Below are 20,547 nucleotides of genomic sequence, written 5' to 3'. Positions count from 1 at the left end.
ATTAAAATACATTTCTTTTAAATGTATAGCATATTTTTTAATAAGGCAACAACATATGATAGATACGATAGGACAAAACAAATACAGTGCAGCACGAACTGTTTTTATACAGTCAACCCTCAACGGACACCTTGGCAATTTAATCGTCATTGGCTAGTATATTTTTTTGTTTATTCGCCAGACTGAAATACTATACTATATATATATATATATATATTCAGTGATCACAATCACAAATATGAAGATCTGGTCAGTCGCACTGGTGCTCCTAAATATGTTTTCATAGTCGCACGCAGTAGTAGAAATGGTCGCACTGTGGAGCCCTGTTGACAGTCTATGAGCACGAAAAGCTTACAATGTGCGCACATTGTAAATGCTTCGTGTTAAAAACTGCAAAGCACAAAGGGAAGAGAAATTGATGCGTAGTGTATTATATCTGTGCAACAGCAGAATAATTCGCACAATCGGGGAAAAAATAAAAATAAAATCTCGGATTTGGATCGGCTCTCTCTGACCGATACCCGATCCGAGAAAAATGGCACTATCGGAGCCGATACCCAATATGAATATCGGATCGGCGTATCCCTATCGGCAACCAGCTGTTTTATTGCAGCCGATCTCTGTTCTGGACTTACACAAACTGCGTTGCAATGCATATCATTTTCCAGATGTAATTTATATGAAAATATGAAGTCTGTAAACACCCGTTAACACAGGTCAGAGACGCTGAAGATGGACGCACAGAGAAAAATACTGTAGCAGCCTAGCAGGCAGATCACTCACTGTTCATGATGCACAAACCATTGGAAGAAAATCCTAAATATTGATTTGGGGGTTTATATGAATGTGTTTCTGAGGGGAACTGACTGTCTTCAGACACATTTAGATGGTATTTTCTTTTCATCTCGTATAATTCACATTAAGGCAGTGTTTCAGCGCAGCTCTGCTTTGTTTACTGCGATAACCAAGGAAACGCTGTATCAGCGCCTCCTGCTGTCAGAGAGTAAATCTGCGTCCCATTCAGAGCTGCTGCTGTTTGATTCGTTCAGGCATGTAGTATAATTTCACAAAGCTAGTCAGAACATTCTGTTTTTGCTTCAAATTTGGTTATTAAATCAAATTATGTATATGAAATTATATAAATAAATGATATGAAATTATATAAATGATATGTATATGAATTATATAACTAAAATTAAATAACTGTAATTACAGATGTAGGTTAAATAAAGATGTCAGTCTTTATTTTTCTTATTGTTAGGGCAGCAGTAGCTCTAGCAGCAAATCAACCATCCACATCAAAAGCTGCAGGACAGCCTACATTTCAGAAACAAATCAATGAAAAAATAAACAAATACTACTGTTCCAAATATTCTGTATGTTGCTCAAAATATATTGTGTTCAGGTTTTTTTTTTTGTTTGTTTTTTTTACCCAGACATTTAAAATTAACATATTTTAGAGCTGTAACAACAATACCGTGAAACCGTGATATTTTTGCTTAAGGTTATCATATCGTCAAAATCTCATACCGGCCCATGCCTATTGTTGTCACATGATCCATTAAAGTGCAATAAAAAAGTGCAAAAGTTAGTGTAATTCTTAGTGTGTATTTTCAAACTGTATGTTTAAAAAATGTAAAGTAATTTTCATTTTTAATTTTGTTGTATTTTAACTGCAATTATGAGTTATATCTTAACTTTTGGCAGTTTGATTACACTAAGTCATTTATCACATTAAAAGTGGTCAAATGCATTGTGGGATACGCTGTTTTGTCAGTTTAAAACATTCCTGTAAATGTACCAGAATTAGCCAAAGGCTATTTTTCATCCGCAGTCCCTGGACAAGATGTTACAAGTCACCCTAAAAGAAAATTTAATTAGAAATACATTTTTGTCTGTTCATTTGAGTATTCCATGCCTACATATTGCTTCCTTTCAAATATAGTAAGTAGTATGTCTGAACATATCCTCATCCTCGTAAATATAATTACATAATTACATAAATGTAATTTATGAGGAGCTTCTCCTCTCGAGCAGCTGAAATGAATCAACTACAGCTTGATTTTTTTGAGTCTGAATGATTCTGATTGCTGAATAGAGAGATACGGCATGAATAGAGGTTGTCCCTCAGCACAAATACCCAGAGTGCTCTATCAGAGCTGAAGAGTTGATGGCTGGTTATCAGCCTGTCGTATCTTGCAGTCCTGACATGCTCCGTCTGCTCAGCCGAGAGTTCTTTTGACGTTTCTGACTTCAAGTACATGAAGAAGGCTATTAAACATGTAATGTCTCTGAAGCATGTAATCTGATTTGGTACATAAGTTTAACATGATGGATCAGTCCCGCAGGCGGATGAGGGCTGATGGTGTATCTCCTCTCAAACACACACACACACTTGCACAGTAGAAGGTCTTTTTCTATGTACAGTTTGCATCAGATACATGAAAACACTTGGCTTTACTGAACTGATGCAATATAAGCATTTGCCCATGTTTAATTTTATACACATATCTTCTGATGAAACTGAAGGCTTTTTAAAACTACTGTCTGAATCAGAGAAGAAACATCCATGCGAGCCATCCTTTTTATCACACACCAACATTATTTTACACACACACACACACACGCACAGACACACACACAGAGAGAGAGAGAGAGCTTAAAATGAAGAGCGTAAAAGGAGCTGTAATTTTAGAAAAATGGCTGAGCTCTTGGAAACGAGATAAAAGGACGGTCTTCTACATCTCTTCAGTTAGATATGAAAACCTTGGCCCTGTGGAGAGGCGTATGATCATTACTTTTACATTAAAAACAGCACTTTGCTGCCCATCATTTTGTAACTGGTCTGTTCCCTCTTGTATTTTTGGACAAAGGTTGTAATGCAATTTATTTTGCCATTGAGATTGCTGAAGAGCGTGACATTAGATTAGTTTTGAGATGCCTTATGTTGTAAGTTACGTATGAAAGCGTTAAAGCAGAGATGTTTTAAACTACAGTAGCAAAAAATGATTTGTTTTTGTGAAACACTTTAAACTGTCAGCTTCAGTGAATCAATTCAAAACTCATTCATTTGCTTCATCACTCAAAACTGTTCCAAGCTCTCCCCATTTTTAGTAGGAAAATCATTTAAAATAGAAACAATTTAAAATAACTGTTTTCTATTTTGATGTATATTTAAATGTAATTTATTCCTGTGATGGCAAAGCTGCATTTTTAGCAGCCATTACTGCAGTCTTCAGTGTCACATGATCCTTCAGAAATCATTGTAATATGCTGATTTGGTGCTCAAGAAACAGACATTATTATTATTATCCATGTTGAAGACAGTTGTGCCTAATAGTTTTTGTTGAAATGTGATACATTTTTAATCTATTCTTTTTTAAATAGGCTATATTCTTTTATTTTCATCATGCATTACATTTTGTGGATCTCTAAGGGTAGCCAAGTCACTGTGCTGTTTCCAGTAGGCATTCCTGCTCTGAACTGTATCGAATGTCCCACTTTTCCTTCCTTTAGTGTACTGTTTTTGGCACGGGAAGTATCTATCTCTCCGTAGCTGGAGTAGCTGGAGTACAATAATGTAATTGATTGGTTCTGTAAGCAGAGATATGTGAAGATACTCAGCTCCCCTGCAGAGACGAGCTTTGTCATATTGAATATTGATCTTCCTGTCTCGAGTCCTCTGTGGATAAGAAAGTTCTGTGTCAGACTGGAGCACTGCTCCTCTGCTTCCTCTGCTGTATTTGAGACTCCTTTTATCAAAATGCTTGTTTTTCTGTGGGGTAAAGATTATTTTATTTAGCAGCTTGGCAGAACAATGTTTGCTGGAGGTAGACAAGCATACGCCTACTGAAGTGCGTACTGCTTAGGTTGTGTAATGTGTGTTAGTACAAAATACATTCAGTCTGTAACAGGAATGGTCTTCATGCTGTTTATTAATGGTCCTTAATGACATGAAACCGCATAATTAGTGCTGGGCGGTATGACCAACAATGTATTATACCGGTTTCACGGTACATGACGGTATTGTTTTTCCATGCATGACCGGGTGTTAACCATATTTTCTACTGCTGGAGAGATGAAATACTGCAGTATATTGACTTAGAATGCCCTATTTTACGCGGGAGCTGATGGCAGGGGGCGGTGGATATTTGTGGCGGTCAATGTGGATATTGTGGATGAGTTCTTCGGTGTCATCACGTTCTATTAGTTCTACAGCTTCGGTTTCTGAACTTTCACGCTTAGTAACACATACAGCTGTTCCCTCACCACAGTGCAACAGTGAAAAGGGACCCCTTTCAAACAGTGTCGCGTTCCAAACGTTGTTTAAGCGACATACACCGGTATTGCAGTATTTTAAAAATTCATATAACAAAAATAAACACCGGTATTCGGTATGAACCGGTATACCGCCCAGCACTACGCATAATATTACATATTTTAGAGTAAAAACGAATATTCACTATTGTTCAAAAGTTTGGGGTTGGTATGTTTGTAATGAAGTGTCTTTTGCTCAACAAGGCTGCATTTATTTGATCAAAAATACAGTAAAACGTTAATCTTGTGAGATTTTATTACAATTTAAAATTGTTTTCTATTTCAATATATTTTGAAATATAATTTATTACTGTGATGGCAAAACTGAATTTTCAATCAGCCATTATTCCAGTCTTCAGTGTCACATGATCCTTCAGAAATCATTTTAATATGCTGATTTGATGCTCAAGAAACATTTCTCATTATTATTAGTGTTGAAAACAGTTGTGCTGCTTAATGTTTTGGTTGCAACCATGATACATTTTTATTTTTTGATGAATAAAGTTCAAAAGAACAGCGTTTATTTGAAATTGAAATCTTTAGAAACACAACAAACATTTTTACTGTCACCTTTGATCAGTTGAATGTGTCCTTGCTAAATAAAAGTATTAATTGTTGTTCTTTTTTTATATAAATCTTACTGAGCCCAAACTTTTTGAACGGTAGTGTATAGTGGAAAATGCTGTCTGAGAAAAGCTTGATTTTGTTTATTGAGATTTAGTTGAATCTTGAGAAGTGTACATTATTATAAGACATCGCTCTGAGCCTTAGTTAAGTCTGTAGTCAGAAAAGTCATTGTAGAGGCTTAAAAGTTCTTACATTTTGATAAAAAAGATTATAATCATTGATTTTTTTCCCTCTCTGTAGAGTAACACATTCTAATGAATTTTGCACCATAAAATGTATTATGAAAAGTAAAAGATTCAGGTTTGACTGCATGTGTCAAAATGTTTAATCCAAAAAGTGTTTTACACTATCTGCTTTTTTTTTCTGGCAGAAGGACATGACCCTGAAGCCCCATGAGCGGAGACAGAACCAGGCAGGACCGCTGCGCAAGAAGAAGTCCGGCCGAGTGCCGAACGGGCTGAGCTTGGACCTACACAAGGACCGACTCAACCACAACAACCACCAGCACCACCACTCTGACCAGGAGAACAACCCTCGCCTGGCCCATACACACAGCAAGAAGAAGAAACACCTGCAGAAGAAACACCGACCTGTGAGTCCAACTTTATCTTTTCACACAGGAAAACATTACAAGGCCTTGTATTTGGTTAATTTGTTTCCTAAAGATTTTCCACAATCCTGTGCATGAGCTTTAGCACATGGTTGAGTAAAGCTGTTCAAAAACAGATTTAGTTTTTATTGTCAGTTAGTCATTTTGCTGCTTCAGCTTAAACTTAAGCTTTTATGTTTTCCATTTACATCTAATTACAGTTTACTTTATTGAGACACTTTTTTTGTTTCAGTGTTTTTATGAATTTCTTTACAAAATTATATCATGATTAGGTTGTGTATTGAGATGATGTAAAACTACAGTCATGCTAATTTCTCAACACCGTGTATAATGTCAGTCTGTCTTCACTGGCAATGACTGAACAACAGAAGAGGTGCGACAATCTGACTTCATTAAGGTGGAGCTCATTTGAATCAAGTAATTGCCAATGATCATTAGCTGTCTCTGTAGCAGCCTAAGACTTATTACTAATCTAATCAGAGGAGGTAATTAATATGACACCAGGTTTTACAGGCAGGCTGGTGGTTTGTTGGGTCTTTCAGACATTACACAATGACAAAAGTGTGGACTGATTTACAAAAAGTGCCAAAGTGGGGAGAGAGAGAATAATAAAGATTGTGTCCTCTAAGATTAGATGCGTAAAGACACTGCTGATTAATTCCATCATTAAGGATGAATGAGAAGAGGACGGGCGCTGGCTTTTTTTTAACTTGTTTTATGGTGCTAATTAAATTAGCTACTCTTGTTATTGTTGCTGCGAGGTGTTGCACTCTTGCTCTTTGTGTTTGTGACATCCTCTTGTTTTTACTAATGAGTATTTATAGCATGTTTACACAGAGGAATTGCTACTACAGAGCAAGCAATGAGATGGCCGCACACTACACTGAACACACACCCATGTGCACTTAAAGGAACAGTTCACCTAAAAAGTGAAAAATCTGTCATTATTTACTTAGCCTAATGTGGTTCCAAAACCTCTATGAATTTCTTTTTTTTCCCCATGAAATTTAAATGAATTTCATGACATCACAATAATCCACGAGTAATCCAGATGACTCCAGTCCATAGATTAACGGCACTTGCCGTCCAATAATCGTGATAAGCTTTGTGCTCTGTTGACTTTTAATAAACAAAGCATCAGCTTTAAAATTCTGCCAAATTCATAATGAAATTCAAACAATAAATACCATTTTGGCGTTCATAAATGTGGCATGAGCGATCACTTTAGCGCCTCAGTTCAAGCGCCACGTGAACCCATCATTCTTTCTCTTTACTGCTGTAGTACGAAATAAACATGAATGTACATCAAAAGGTATTTTATAAGATACAGTACATCTTACTGAAATTTCTCATGTAATCTCTCATTCAGGAAAACTTGTAAAGCTTGTAAACAATGCCACATAAAAATCATTTACCTCAAAATAACCATTCAGCATCCATAAGCTTAGTCAGCAAGAAAAATAACTATAAAAAGGAGCATTTTGCATATTGAATATACTTATTTTTACTTAACCTGTTGTCTACATGATAAGAGAGAATGCAAGGAGCTAAAAATTAAATTCAACACCTTCTATATAACTGCATGTTACTAATGAAGAAAAATAGACTGGATGTGTGCAGGACATATGACAACATTTATAGAATGCATTGAGGAGGAGCTCAAAATACACTCAAAGGCCAAGTGATGCTGACATAGTTATGGTCCATGATATTGGCACAGATTCTGTGTAATAAACAATTCTTTGTGATTGTGTATAGTTCTGAAGTTGGAAAAGATGTTTAGTTCCCATTTTAAGTGAACCTTAGTTCCCAGGACATCTACAAGATGGATTAAAATGCTGACAAAGACAAGAAAAGATGAGACATAAACACATAACAGTATGACGGAAATGTTAAAGTGTAAAAAAATAAATAAAAATAATAAATACAACACTTTTATTCTGTGGCACTTAAAAAAAATAATTTGGGGCTTATTTTTGTTTCTTATAAGAGCCAATGGCTCCTTAATTGTTTATGTCTGGAGCCCTGTGTGGATTTTGATGTGAGAGGACAAAAGAGGATGGACTTTTTCCACTGTAAGAAGCATTATTATGGATTATGGACTTGTACTTTTGGCCAGAAGTGACTGTTTAAAGTTAAAACGGCTTAATGATGGATTTTGTTTTTACAAACACACAGCTGTTCATTTCACAAGGTGTTAATTGATGGACTGGAATCGTGTAGATTGTTTGTGGATTATTGTGATGTTTTTATCAGCTGTTTGTACTTGCATTCTGATGGCACCCATTCACTGCAGAGGATCCATGGATGAAATAATGTAATGCTGAATTTTCTCAAATCTGTTCCAATGAAGAAACAAACTCATCTAGCCTACATCTTTTATGATTTAAAGGTGAGTATGTTTTAATTTTTTTGGGTGAACTATTCTTTTAAGCACATAAAACACAAGAAATGCAATAAATGTCTCATAAAAGTGGTCCATACACTTTAAAACTTACATTTTAAAACTTGTAAAGTCATACAGTAGCTTTGTGTTATTCGCTGACAATCCAGGGTGCTGTAAACTTCTGCATTAAATTGATTCATCTAACTGAATAATTGAAAGAATATGGCTCAAAAGAATGATTCATTTATTCATGCTCCAAGGAGAGCTTGATCTGAAGTCAAGATTTTTGAAGATGATGACCTGAATTTGAGTCTGTTCCTCAGACAATGCTACAGTATGACTTCAGGATACTCATTTGGACATGGATTATACCTTTATGGTGCATTTGCATCTGTTTGAAGCTTCCCAATTCATTGTAATAGGATGTGGATTGTACATTCTTCAGAATTCTCAGTGATACAGGTTTGGAACCACATGAGGGTAAGTAAATAATGACAGTTTCTTTTTGGGGGGTGAAATATTCCTTTAAACACATGCTCAAAGGCATATACACACTTTTCACATAGATGGAAGCTGCAGGAAGGGTACAGGTACCATTTGTCCTTGTTAGAGAGAAAGAGAGAGAGAGATTGCACAGCTCTCTCGTTCATCATGTGTATTCTGCCCATGGCTGAATTAAGGGCAGACAAATCCATCTCTCATGGAGCAGTCCGAGGGAAGTGATGGCTAGGACACTTTAAGCTTTTATCAAACACCAAGGCAATGGCTATAAACTTGAGTTACTCTGGATAGTGGGGGATTAAATTCCCTTTCTTCATTGTTTCATCCTCTTTCTCCCTCGCCCTTCTTTTCTGCCCAGCTGTGTGTGTATGTTGTGCTGCACAGGTGTGAGTTTGACATCTAGGGCATGAGTCAAACATTGCGTATGTATGTATGTATGTAAGTTTTTGTTTTAATAAGATCAAAAATACAGTAAAATTAAGAACTATGTGTTTTATCTATTCTATTATGATTTCTAGTTTAAAATCTAATTTCCTTTAGGTTTTATCCCCTAGGCCAGAGAATTGCATTTTCTACCTGTGTGTTTGTGTTTGTGTGAATGAAAGGGTCTGTTCACAGTTGTGTGTGTGTGTGTCTGTATGTGGGTTTGAAGTTCCAGCAGATGGGTCTCAATGTTTCCTGCTCAGTTGACTCTGTTGACAGCTCTGACTCACCTTTATATCGCTGTCACACAAAATATTGTTCACAGTCTTGGCTTCAGAACCCCTGGCTGCCCTCTCCTGAGCCCTGAACAGCTGTCCACTACAGTGCCTGTGTGAAGAGCACTGATTTAGAAAAACGGGGTATCTGGCAGGCGACCCTGGGGAAGACTCATAGGATCCAGAGGAGCACTCATATCACATATTGCCAGGAAAACATGATTATCCATCCATTCATTTTCTAAACCGCTTGTCCTATGTACTGTAGGGTTGTGGGGATGCTGGAGTCTGTGCTAGTGTCTTGGGGTGTAGGTAGGGAAACACGCTGGACATTGCTAAGGAAAGCATGACTATACTTCATATACTGGAGTTAAAGTTGACTTACAGGCTATATCTTTTATAATATTTATATAAATTTAATTTTTACACACACACATATATATATTAACCTAAATGCATTTTAACCTAATGTATTTAACTAATTTCATATGTTTAGAAAATAAACATTTTATTTATAGGTATACATAGGCATTTAATATGCACCAAAATGTACGCACATAGTTTTACTACATAATTTTACACATATTTTTTAAAGAAATTAATACTTTTATTCAACACATTAAAGTCATTAAACTGATCAAAAGTGACAGTAAAGACATTTATAATGTTACAAAAAATTTCTGTTTCAAATACAGTGGGTATAGAAAAGAATCAGGCCCCCCCCCCTTAAAATTTTGCCCCATCCATTTTTCCGTCTATCCTGACAAGTGCTCCAGTCCTGCTGCAGAGAAACACCCCCATAACAGGACATTACCACCTCCATGCTTTACTGTAGGAATGCTGTTATTTGGATGGTGAGCTGTATTGGATTTCCACCATACGTATCGTTTGGTGTTGAGGCCAAATAATTCATGATATGATATCAAACAACATTGATAATAATAAGAAATGTTTCTTGAGCAGCATATCAGCATATTAGAAGGATTTCTGAAGGATCATGTGACACTAAAGACTTTAGTAATGGCTGCTGAAAATTCAGCTTTGCCATCACAGGAATTAATTACATTTCAAAGTGTGTGTGTGTGTGTGTGTAATTGTAAAAAAAATACAATTAATTTCTTTCATATATATTCATAAATTTAGAATGTGCTAAATATGATAGACAGAGACATGTTGAGGTTGGAGTGTATAGACACATGGGCTTTCTAGGCACTTTCCTGTGTTTGCACTAAATCCCAGATTCACAAACAGCAGCCATATATAAACAGAAAGCCAGCAGCAGACTCAGACTCAGATGCCTGACGTATTACCTCCTCCTGATAACACCCCGCAGTCAGGGAAAAGGAAACACCCAGCGGTACTCTCCACATCCACTATTTGTCAAGTTCTCATAGGCATGTATGGCAGAGATATATGAACGAGCGTCTCTCATAACCCAGTGGTAATTAGAGGCTGCAGGAATGTGACATGTTTAGAAATATTCATTAGGAGAGCTGTCACTACCGTTGTGACAGCTGTGTACGTTCATATCAGAGTGTTGTGATTTTGAAGTGGCTGTCTTTAAATTGTAGTCTTAATTTGATAATCAAGTTTTGTTAGTGCTGATATTTACTTTCCTGACAAATTCTGGGAATATCATATTTAATATCATGGATATGAATAGTGGGTAGTAGATAGAGAATGGGAAATTAAAGTTGGTTGCTCATCCACATGTGCACCATTGGGTAGTGTTGGGTGGTACTGTATGTTACAGTGATTTTAATGCACTTTTTATTTGACCATAAAGTATTTGGCAACACTTTCTTAAAGAGTGTGTCATTGGATTTGTTGTGCCAATTCTTCTCTATTGTAATAGTGTCTCTGATTTAAACTTCAATAGCAATATGAACAGCCTTTAATAGCATTCAGTAGTCTTTGGTGTTATTTCAGACTGTATGTTTTAATTAATCAGTTTGAAACGTAAAAAATGTGTGATGTGTTCTCTGGCCTTTTTTAATGTTTTTTTTTTTTTTTACTGCTACTGATACTGTTTAAATTATTATTTTAGAAATTATAACTTTTATTCAGCAAGGATGCATTAAATTGATCAAAAGTGACGGTAAAGACAGTAACAGACTGTTTTTCAAAGAATACTGGAAAAACCTGTTCACATTTTCAATAAAAATATAGCAAAACATTTTTAACATTCATACTAGTAAGAAATGTTTGAGCACCAAATCAGTATATTAGAATGATTTCTGAAAGATCATCACATAAATAAATGACATTTTAAAATATATATATAAAAACGTTATTATAATAATAATAAAATGTTATTATAATAATATTTCACAAATCACAATATTACTGTTTTTACTATAGTTTTGATTAAATAAAAAAAAAATGGTGAGAATAAGAGACTTCTTGTGTAGGTAAATATTTCTATGATTGTGTTTAGTTATATTGATGCATTTTAAAATTATATATATCAATTATTAATTAAATATTATTTTCCCTTGTGTTAATTAGGTGACAATCGGTTTAATATATATATTTTTTTTTATATTGCTTTTTTTTTATAATTACTTACATTATACATTTACAGTATACTTGGTTACAATGGCTATTTGACATATACAAGATGTATATATGTATTGAAATTTATGTATGAAAAAAAAAAGGATGTCGCCCTACCATGGAGTACTTGTGTGGGTATCTGAGTTCATGCACTAATCACAGGGCCATGCTCAGATGAGGTTAGCATGGTTGTCATCTGCCTGGGAGGTTGTGTGTGTGCAAGACTTTGTTTATGAGTCAGTATTTGTGTGTGAATGTGAAGTGTTGTTTTTGTGTCAGAATGTGTGTGTGTGTGTGACAGCAGTGGCATGCTGAGAGGCCCATCTGGCCAGACACAAGCACTCATTCTCTGGCCTTGCCGCTGGGAGCTGTGTTCAGTCTGTGTGAGAAATGTACACAGTGTGACACTGCCGAAGAGGACACAGGGCCGGTATTGTCCTGATCAGTGTGTCCTCTTATTTACACACATGTGTGAGTGGTCAGTGGTTTGCTCAGTGTCAATGTCTGCAGGTGGCTGTATATGGGCCAGGATTACATTTTGAGACACCTGGATTGAGAAGGTTTACCGGTTGTAAGTATTTGTTTATGGACATGAAACTATGATACATTATATTATGTTATGTTGTGTTATCTTATGTTATATTGTGTTATCTTATGTTATATTATATAATGTACTTTTTCATTCTATGTACAGTTTGTGTGGCCACTTAGCACCAATTGCATCAGAGAGAGACAGATTTTTGTTATTTCAATTAAATAAAACCATTTATGATGTTCCTAAAAAAGTGACCAGCCAGCTGGCAGTGACTGATTTTATTTATTCAGCAAAGCCAGTCTTTACTTGGTGGGTGTTAATTTTGGACCATGTTTATATGCGTGGTTGTTCATGTCAGTTATAGAGCCCACTCTAACCCACAAGCATCTCTAAGGCACACATGGAAACTCTCTCTCTCTCTCTCTTTCCTCTTCTACTCTTTCTTGTGCTCTCAGGTTTACAAGGTTTGCAGCGGCTTCACTTATGCCTCCATCAAAGAACACACAGACACCCAGGAGCAAACACTTGCAGTGTGACTCAGAGACACACAAACACACACCTGATAAATGCTAGCTTCAGTCTTGACTCTACTCCAAAACTGAATGCACTAAAGTGGTAGTATTATTAGGCAGGGATTTTCACACTGGGTTCTGCGGAAAAAAAGTGCATATATATATATATACAATTTGAAGTAACTGATTAAAATTTTTATATATTTTAAAATGTGATGGCAAAGCTATAAAAATATATACTATACATTTTTGTGATGGAAAAGCTGAATTTTTAGCAGACTTTACTCCAGTCTTCAGTGTCACTTGGCACCCAGATATTTTGTCCCGGGCCCATTTGAATTTAAGCTACACTTTTTATGAGTCACTTAAAACTCCTGTCTGTTTTCTTTATTTCTGGCAAAGAAATTTGCCCTAATGTTGTCTTTGTGTGACAGTTACTCTTACTGCTACTTCCTGTCAGGCCTCAGTGCTTCCTTTTCCTCTGAGTCTTAATGCTGTTTGACAAGACTAGGCCGTGATGTCCCCCTATCACAGTGCGGTTCTAATTTCTCCCCCTTGCTCATCTCTCTCTCTCTCCCCGTTTGGAAGGGATGGAATTAGCTTATTTTCCACTCACCATGTATTACAACGTCTCGGCTTGACAGGATTGGGTGAAGCGTTAACCTCGCAGACAAGCTTGTTAAGCATTGTTGCGGTGGTGACTGGGCTAAAGACAGGATAATAGACACCCCGGCTGCCGGCCGTCCGTCAAGTTGAGGGTGGGCAGTCCATATGCTGAAATTAAGCGAGAGCAGTTTACCTGTATGGGTTGTAATACCTCGGACAGTTGCTGTCAGTCAGACCGCTTGTGTAGCCAGCATTAATTGCACCTCACTACAGCACTTAAAGAGCAGCATTGCTAAAACTGCATGTCAGTCAAACCAACCCACTTAGCTGACATCAAAAACAAATGGCCCTTCAGGAAGAGTTGCACACAGATGCACACACTCTTTTTAATAAGAACAATGTAAAGATTCTTAATCAACCGTCTTGTTTAGTTGCAAGACACTGCACTGACACTGAACCATTATAGAGACTTTTAGCAAATGTAAACTCCCTGTGGTTTTTGTAGTATTACCTTGAGTTTACTTCCTCCACTTCACTTTATGAACTACTAAACGGAGACAAGCATGGGGTCAGAACTGCTTCAACTAAAACTGTTTATTGTATACATTGTTTATATGTTTTGATACACAAAAAAACCATTGCAATTTTTAGCCAGTCAGAAGAACTGTCCAACCAGTCATAGTGCAACTATGTTCACATTTGAAATAGTTAACCTTGGGTTATTCTAATCTAAACCCTGGGTACACCACTGCAGTAAAAACATTCATATTGTGGAGTATTATTACAATTTAAAGTAACTGTTTTCTTTTTGTATTTTATGTTTTTTTATGTATGTATTTTATGTATGTTTTCTAAATGTATTTTAAAATGTTGTTTATTTCTGTGCTGGCAATGCTTAATTTTTAGCATCCATTACTCCAGTTTTCAGTGTCACCTGGCATCTAAATATTTTGTCCCGGGCCCATTTGAATTTAAGCGAGCCCTTTTATGAGTCACTTAAACCCCTGTCTTTGTTTTCTTTATTTCTGGCAAAGAAATTTGCCCTAATGTTGTCTTTGTGTGACAGTTACTCTTACTGCTACTTCCTGTCAGGCCTCAGTGCTTCCTTTTCCTCTGAGTCTTAATGCTGTTTGACAAGACTAGGCCATGATGTCCCCCTATCACAGTGCGGTTCTAATTTCTCCCCCTTGCTCATCTCTCTCTCTCTCCCCGTTTGGAAGGGATGGAATTAGCTTATTTTCCACTCACCATGTATTACAACGTCTCGGCTTGACAGGATTGGGTGAAGCGTTAACCTCGCAGACAAGCTTGTTAAGCATTGTTGCGGTGGTGACTGGGCTAAAGACAGGATAATAGACACCCCGGCTGCCGGCCGTCCGTCAAGTTGAGGGTGGGCAGTCCATATGCTGAAATTAAGCGAGAGCAGTTTACCTGTATGGGTTGTAATACCTCGGACAGTTGCTGTCAGTCAGACCGCTTGTGTAGCCAGCATTAATTGCACCTCACTACAGCACTTAAAGAGCAGCATTGCTAAAACTGCATGTCAGTCAAACCAACCCACTTAGCTGACATCAAAAACAAATGGCCCTTCAGGAAGAGTTGCACACAGATGCACACACTCTTTTTAATAAGAACAATGTAAAGATTCTTAATCAACCGTCTTGTTTAGTTGCAAGACACTGCACTGACACTGAACCATTATAGAGACTTTTAGCAAATGTAAACTCCCTGTGGTTTTTGTAGTATTACCTTGAGTTTACTTCCTCCACTTCACTTTATGAACTACTAAACGGAGACAAGCATGGGGTCAGAACTGCTTCAACTAAAACTGTTTATTGTATACATTGTTTATATGTTTTGATACACAAAAAAACCATTGCAATTTTTAGCCAGTCAGAAGAACTGTCCAACCAGTCATAGTGCAACTATGTTCACATTTGAAATAGTTAACCTTGGGTTATTCTAATCTAAACCCTGGGTAAACAGGGTTTCTTTATCCAGGATTAACAATAATGTTTTGGTACTGTAATTTGGTATAATTCAGTACAATACAAAAGCAGTGTTAATTCCCTACCCAGGGTTAAAGAGAGGTTTAGAACGATGACAACGCAGGGTTTAGTGCAATGTGAAAAGCCTTATGGTGTCTTTTCTTCAAGGTTTTTATTTATTTATTTAAAAGATATGTGATGTTCAGGTGTAATAATTATACAGGAACCAAGTTAAATACATTACTCGTACGATAGCTAGATGGATGGATGGATGGATGGATGGATGGATGGATGGATGGATGGATGGATGGATGGATGGATGGATGGATGGATGGATGGATGGATGGATGGATGGATGGATGGATGGATGGATGGATGGATGGATGGATGGATGGATGGATGGATGGATGGATGGATGGATGGATGGATGGATGGATGGATGGATGGATGGATGGATGGATGGATGGATGGATGGATGGATGGATGGATGGATGGATGGATGGATGGATGGATGGATGGATGGATGGATGGATGGATGGATGGATGGATGGATGGATGGATGGATGGATGGATGGATGGATGGATGGATGGATGGATGGATGGATAGATGGATGGATAGATAGATGCAACTAAGCATCTACCATGTTCCAACCAACAGCTTGAACATACGTAGTAATGGTTTTAGCTATCATTCGTAGATGTTGGTGTCTAGAATGTTAAACAAGGTCTATAAACATCTCAAGATCTTTCTTCTGCTCAATTCTCTTGTTCTTCCCATATTTTAGGATGGGTTGCTAACCAAACATTTCTCCAGCATTCTATTTTTTCTTTTAGAAACTTCAGTGGAGATATGAGTCAGTGGAGAAGCTGGTAGTTTGTGGAGCTTGTGTTTGTTTTTCCGCTGGTCTGGCCAAGGTTTCCAGAGTGAGGTTCTTGATCAGCTCATAGAGATGGAATTTAGCTCTGCATGGATCAACAGTTGTACATCTGGACTGGAACTGAAGGCCAGTGTTTTAGATGCCAACATCACATTTGTATAGATTGGTGTAGCCTTCTTATGGAAACCCAGGCATTGCTCAAAACCCTTCTTGAAACCCAGGTGAACAGAAAACAGGAATAATTCACCAAAAATGTAAATGATCAAAATATCATTAAACCTGACAGTATATTTCATAGCTTTTTAAATTCACTAACTTATCAGTTTCCTTTACTGTTATTATACAGTAAAGAAAACTGAAAATTATTTTTAAAGACTGTTCCACACGTCCTCTTCATTCACAGCTCATTCTTCACATAAACAGTGAATCATTTCTCTCTCAGTGGCCATCAAACACCAGGCAATAAGCAAAAACATTTCTTGGAAAGAAATACTGTATTTTTTCAATAGTACACAACAGTTCATACATATTACAAATATACAGGAGACATGTTACAGACATAGCTCATTTGTTTGAAATGCATCTGTTAAAGTATAATATAAGCCCATATAAAAGCAAAATCCAAAACTAAAACTTCATTCCCCTCAACCCACGCCCCCCAAAAATTGCTTTACGTAATACAATGTTACACAATAAGAACAATAACAGCATAACTAATGTACTACAAAAAACATTTCTACATTTTTTAGGAAGGACTTTCTTTGAAAGTGTGCTGATTTTAAAGCTCCACCATTATACACCTCAAAGAAATACTTCAAGGGATCAATCACCCAAAAATTAAAATTCTGGTATCATTTACTCACCCTCAAGTTGTTCCAAACCTGTATAAATTTCTTTGTTCTGCTGAACACAAAGGAAGGTATTTTGAAGGATGTTTGAGGCCAGACAGCTTTGGGGCACCATTGATTGCCATAGTAGGAAAAAAATACTATGGTCAATGTCAATGGTGCCCCTAAAACTGTTCGGTTATAAGCATTCTTCAAAATACATTCCTTTGTGTTCAGCAGAACAAACAAATTTATACAGGTTTGGAACAACTTGAGGGTGAGTAAATGATACCAGAATTTATATTTTTGGGTGAATGTTCCCTTTCAGTTAGATGGGCTGTTGAATTGTGCAGTAGCTAATGCCAAGTTATCCAAATAACTGTAAGATTATCTGGCCCTCATTGACGATCCTGATGTCCCCTGGTCTATCATGGGCATTGTCTCCTCAATGCATTCTGGGATGAGGGCTTCATCTGCAGCCTGGAGAATGCACAGTTAAAAAATAAGATTCAGTACAGAAATATCAAACTTAATTTCAATAATTTAGTAACGTCTGTATCCTGAGAAATGTGAACTTGAATATAATAAGAACCAGTCAACAAAGACTGATTACAGATAACTGTTGGACATCAGTTCTAGGATTGCGAATGGTAGGCCAAGAAATCCAATAGTGTCTTCCTACAACAAACTGTAAAATTATATTGCACACTTTGAATACGTACATGGATAATGGCAGAAATGTCCAAAGTGTGGATGTTTCGGTAACTCCAATCTAACTGCAACTGCTACTGTGCACCCTTAATACACTGACACATCCAATGGACAGGGAAGAGAGAAAAATAATAGATTAATATTAACATTTGCAACATTGTCAGACAAAGATTTTAAAAGTAGCAAACATGTGATTTAAACGGATGAACTAAACATACAGATTACAGTATAGTTTCATAAATAACATTAATGTAGAGGCTTTGGACTGACAGTGAAGTGGATGTCAATAAGTGCACTTGTCTGGTGAAATATCAGATATCTGTAAAATATCAAAAGTATGCATCAGTTTTAAAACTGACTATTGGATTATGCTCATCAAATTATATTAAGACGCATATCATTCAAAGTAGTCATCAGAGATGTACACATGTGAAGGCAACCTCTTAAAACAAAAGTAAAAGTTATTAATAATACTCACCACTACTAAACAGCATTCCAAAAAAAAAAAAACAGTTCAGGAGAATAAATGTAAGAAATGCGAAATGCATATTTAAAAATTCAACAACCTCCCCATTGCCATTTTTTCAGTGCATAGTCTGAATAAGCAAGCTAGGACTTGACTGTTACACCGTATTCTAACCTTTATGGGCATTGATGATTCCATAAAGAACTTTTAACATCCATGGAACCTTTCCATTCCACAAAAAGTTCATAATAGTAAAAACTTTTTTTTATGCATCACATTACACAATTACAGTCATTTAGACATTTTTAAGACTAATGGACAGTTTTGAGGAGGGATATTGTGGACCAGTGAGATTTCATGATGGGCAGGGCTACCAAGCGATTAGTTTAGGCCAAAAAACATTGAAAAACATGGAAAAGATTATGGTTTGTTGCTTTGTAGTCTTTGTGTCTTGTAAGGATATGATGTAACATTCTGTATGAAACTTAAACTAAAATACCAAGCTTAACAAAAACCAGTAGAGAGTTTGGAACTACTATTGAATTTACTCAAGACTGAGTATTACTCTTTATCTCCAAAACTAAGGTAGAGTTCGAAATCATAAGAAGTAATGCATCACCCTCAGGTGGATCTGTGAAAGAACCAGGAGGTGTTTGGCACCAAGTGAACCTGTAAAGACACTATTGATCAGGTAACCATGCAGGGGTTCTTTGAGGGAATGGGAAAGTAAGAGCAGAGAGAGGAGATGCAGAAGCATGCTGGGCAAAATCCGAATGAAAAAGGAAGAAGTGGAAGTGGAAAGAGAAAATTGCACATGGCTTTTATGGTAAGAACAGATGGGGTAATATTTTATGCCCAGTACACAGCACACAGAGAAACATAAATTCCAGCCTGTATTGAATACAGAGCCTCCTGCAGGGAAGCCGTTCATAGGTTCAGGCCCTTTCTGTGCTCGTTTTGAATAGCTCCCGGGAGAGATTCTCCTCTAGTGATGATCAAGGAACAGCTCTCAACACTGAAATCCTGACTTCTCGTATGATAAGAGCAACTGGACTATGACAAGAAAAAACGTTTTCCACTCAGCAGTGAAGAGCAGCTTTAGCTGAGTCTATTCTGGATGAATAAGCAAGCAAGCTCTCACCATGGCCTACATAAGTGCAGCTGAATTATGAGGTACTAAAGACACTATGTGTTGGCACTGTGGAGGTGGAAATATAATCTGTGTGTGACTGTTTCTGTTTGGAGGGATAGAGTGAATGAATGATCTGGGTGTGTTCTGATATAACTCAACAAATTGGCCATAAAGTGAATTGAATTTAATAAATAAAATCAAATTATGGCCACATGACCACCACTGAGCCACAGTCATCTCTCTGTCTTCCTGTCTGTCTTTTGTTCAGCTGGGACTGGTTATAAATCTGGTCTGCCCTTAAAAATGAAGTTACTGAGAGAGCAGCCCAGTGGGTTACTGCAACAACAACAATTAGTATTATTATTGCTACTGTTGTTGTTGTTGTTATATCATAACATATCATGATATGTTAATACATCACATTTTGAACAGCTTATTAACTGACTAATCATTTTCAAGTTACAATTTGATTGACTTATTGCGGACCAATCAGAATTTAGCAGGAATTTAGGTGTAGGACGGCGCTTTTCCTATCAAAATAATTTTGAGTTTGTTAGTGATGTTAGTGAGAGCTACTATTTTCTTATTATTTGTATATGGGGAGCTAAAATTTGTAGACATATTCAGATTTAAAATGGATGAAATACTTATAATAAATATATAATTGAATATTTGTTGCTTTATTTTATTTTAGTTTTTAGTACAAATACTGATATTATTCATGAATATTTTGAGGAACTCTGGTCTTAGTTGTATCACTGCTTCTTTTGGGGGCTCAAATGAAGTTAACACATGACTACCAAGTCTAGAAAACCTGGCGTCGGTGAACAGAACAGCTAAACGCTTGTCTGATTGCTGCTAAAGGCCTACAACCTCGAGAGCTCACACTGACCTGCGACTAGGGTTGTGACGGTGAGGAAATTTTCCCACCAGTTAATCGACGTGTGACAACACCGGTAATACCGGTATCACCGCGGGGGCGGGGCATTCCCTCTTTTCCTCGCTTTCCTTCGCTTTTAAATAGCTTAAAAGCACCGTGCACATTTTACTTTCACTTTTGAATTAGCGGCAGTTCAGCGTCAATTGCTTGAATGCAACAACAAAATACAATGTCAAACTCACTTTAGCCTATATATAAAACATAGAACTTTTATTAACAAAACAAATAAAAATACACCATGCTATAGGGCAGGCTAT

At 36.8% G+C, this 20,547-nt stretch overlaps 1 protein-coding gene across 1 annotated transcript in view; it reads left to right on the top strand.

Annotated features, from left to right (window-relative positions):
- The window catches only part of LOC107699243 (autism susceptibility gene 2 protein-like), a 262,039-nt gene that overhangs the window by 88,014 nt on the left and 153,478 nt on the right, over positions 1-20,547 (top strand). Inside the window, exon 3 of the mRNA XM_016500439.1 lies at positions 5,315-5,536. Within this exon, the coding sequence (XP_016355925.1) occupies positions 5,315-5,536 (222 nt within the window). The remainder of the gene's footprint in view (positions 1-5,314; positions 5,537-20,547) is intronic.

Source organism: Sinocyclocheilus anshuiensis, unplaced genomic scaffold (genome assembly GCF_001515605.1).
Source record: "Sinocyclocheilus anshuiensis isolate Anshui unplaced genomic scaffold, SAMN03320099.WGS_v1.1 scaffold334, whole genome shotgun sequence".
Classification (NCBI taxonomy): domain Eukaryota; kingdom Metazoa; phylum Chordata; class Actinopteri; order Cypriniformes; family Cyprinidae; genus Sinocyclocheilus; species Sinocyclocheilus anshuiensis.
This window is presented reverse-complemented; position numbering and strand designations above follow the sequence as displayed.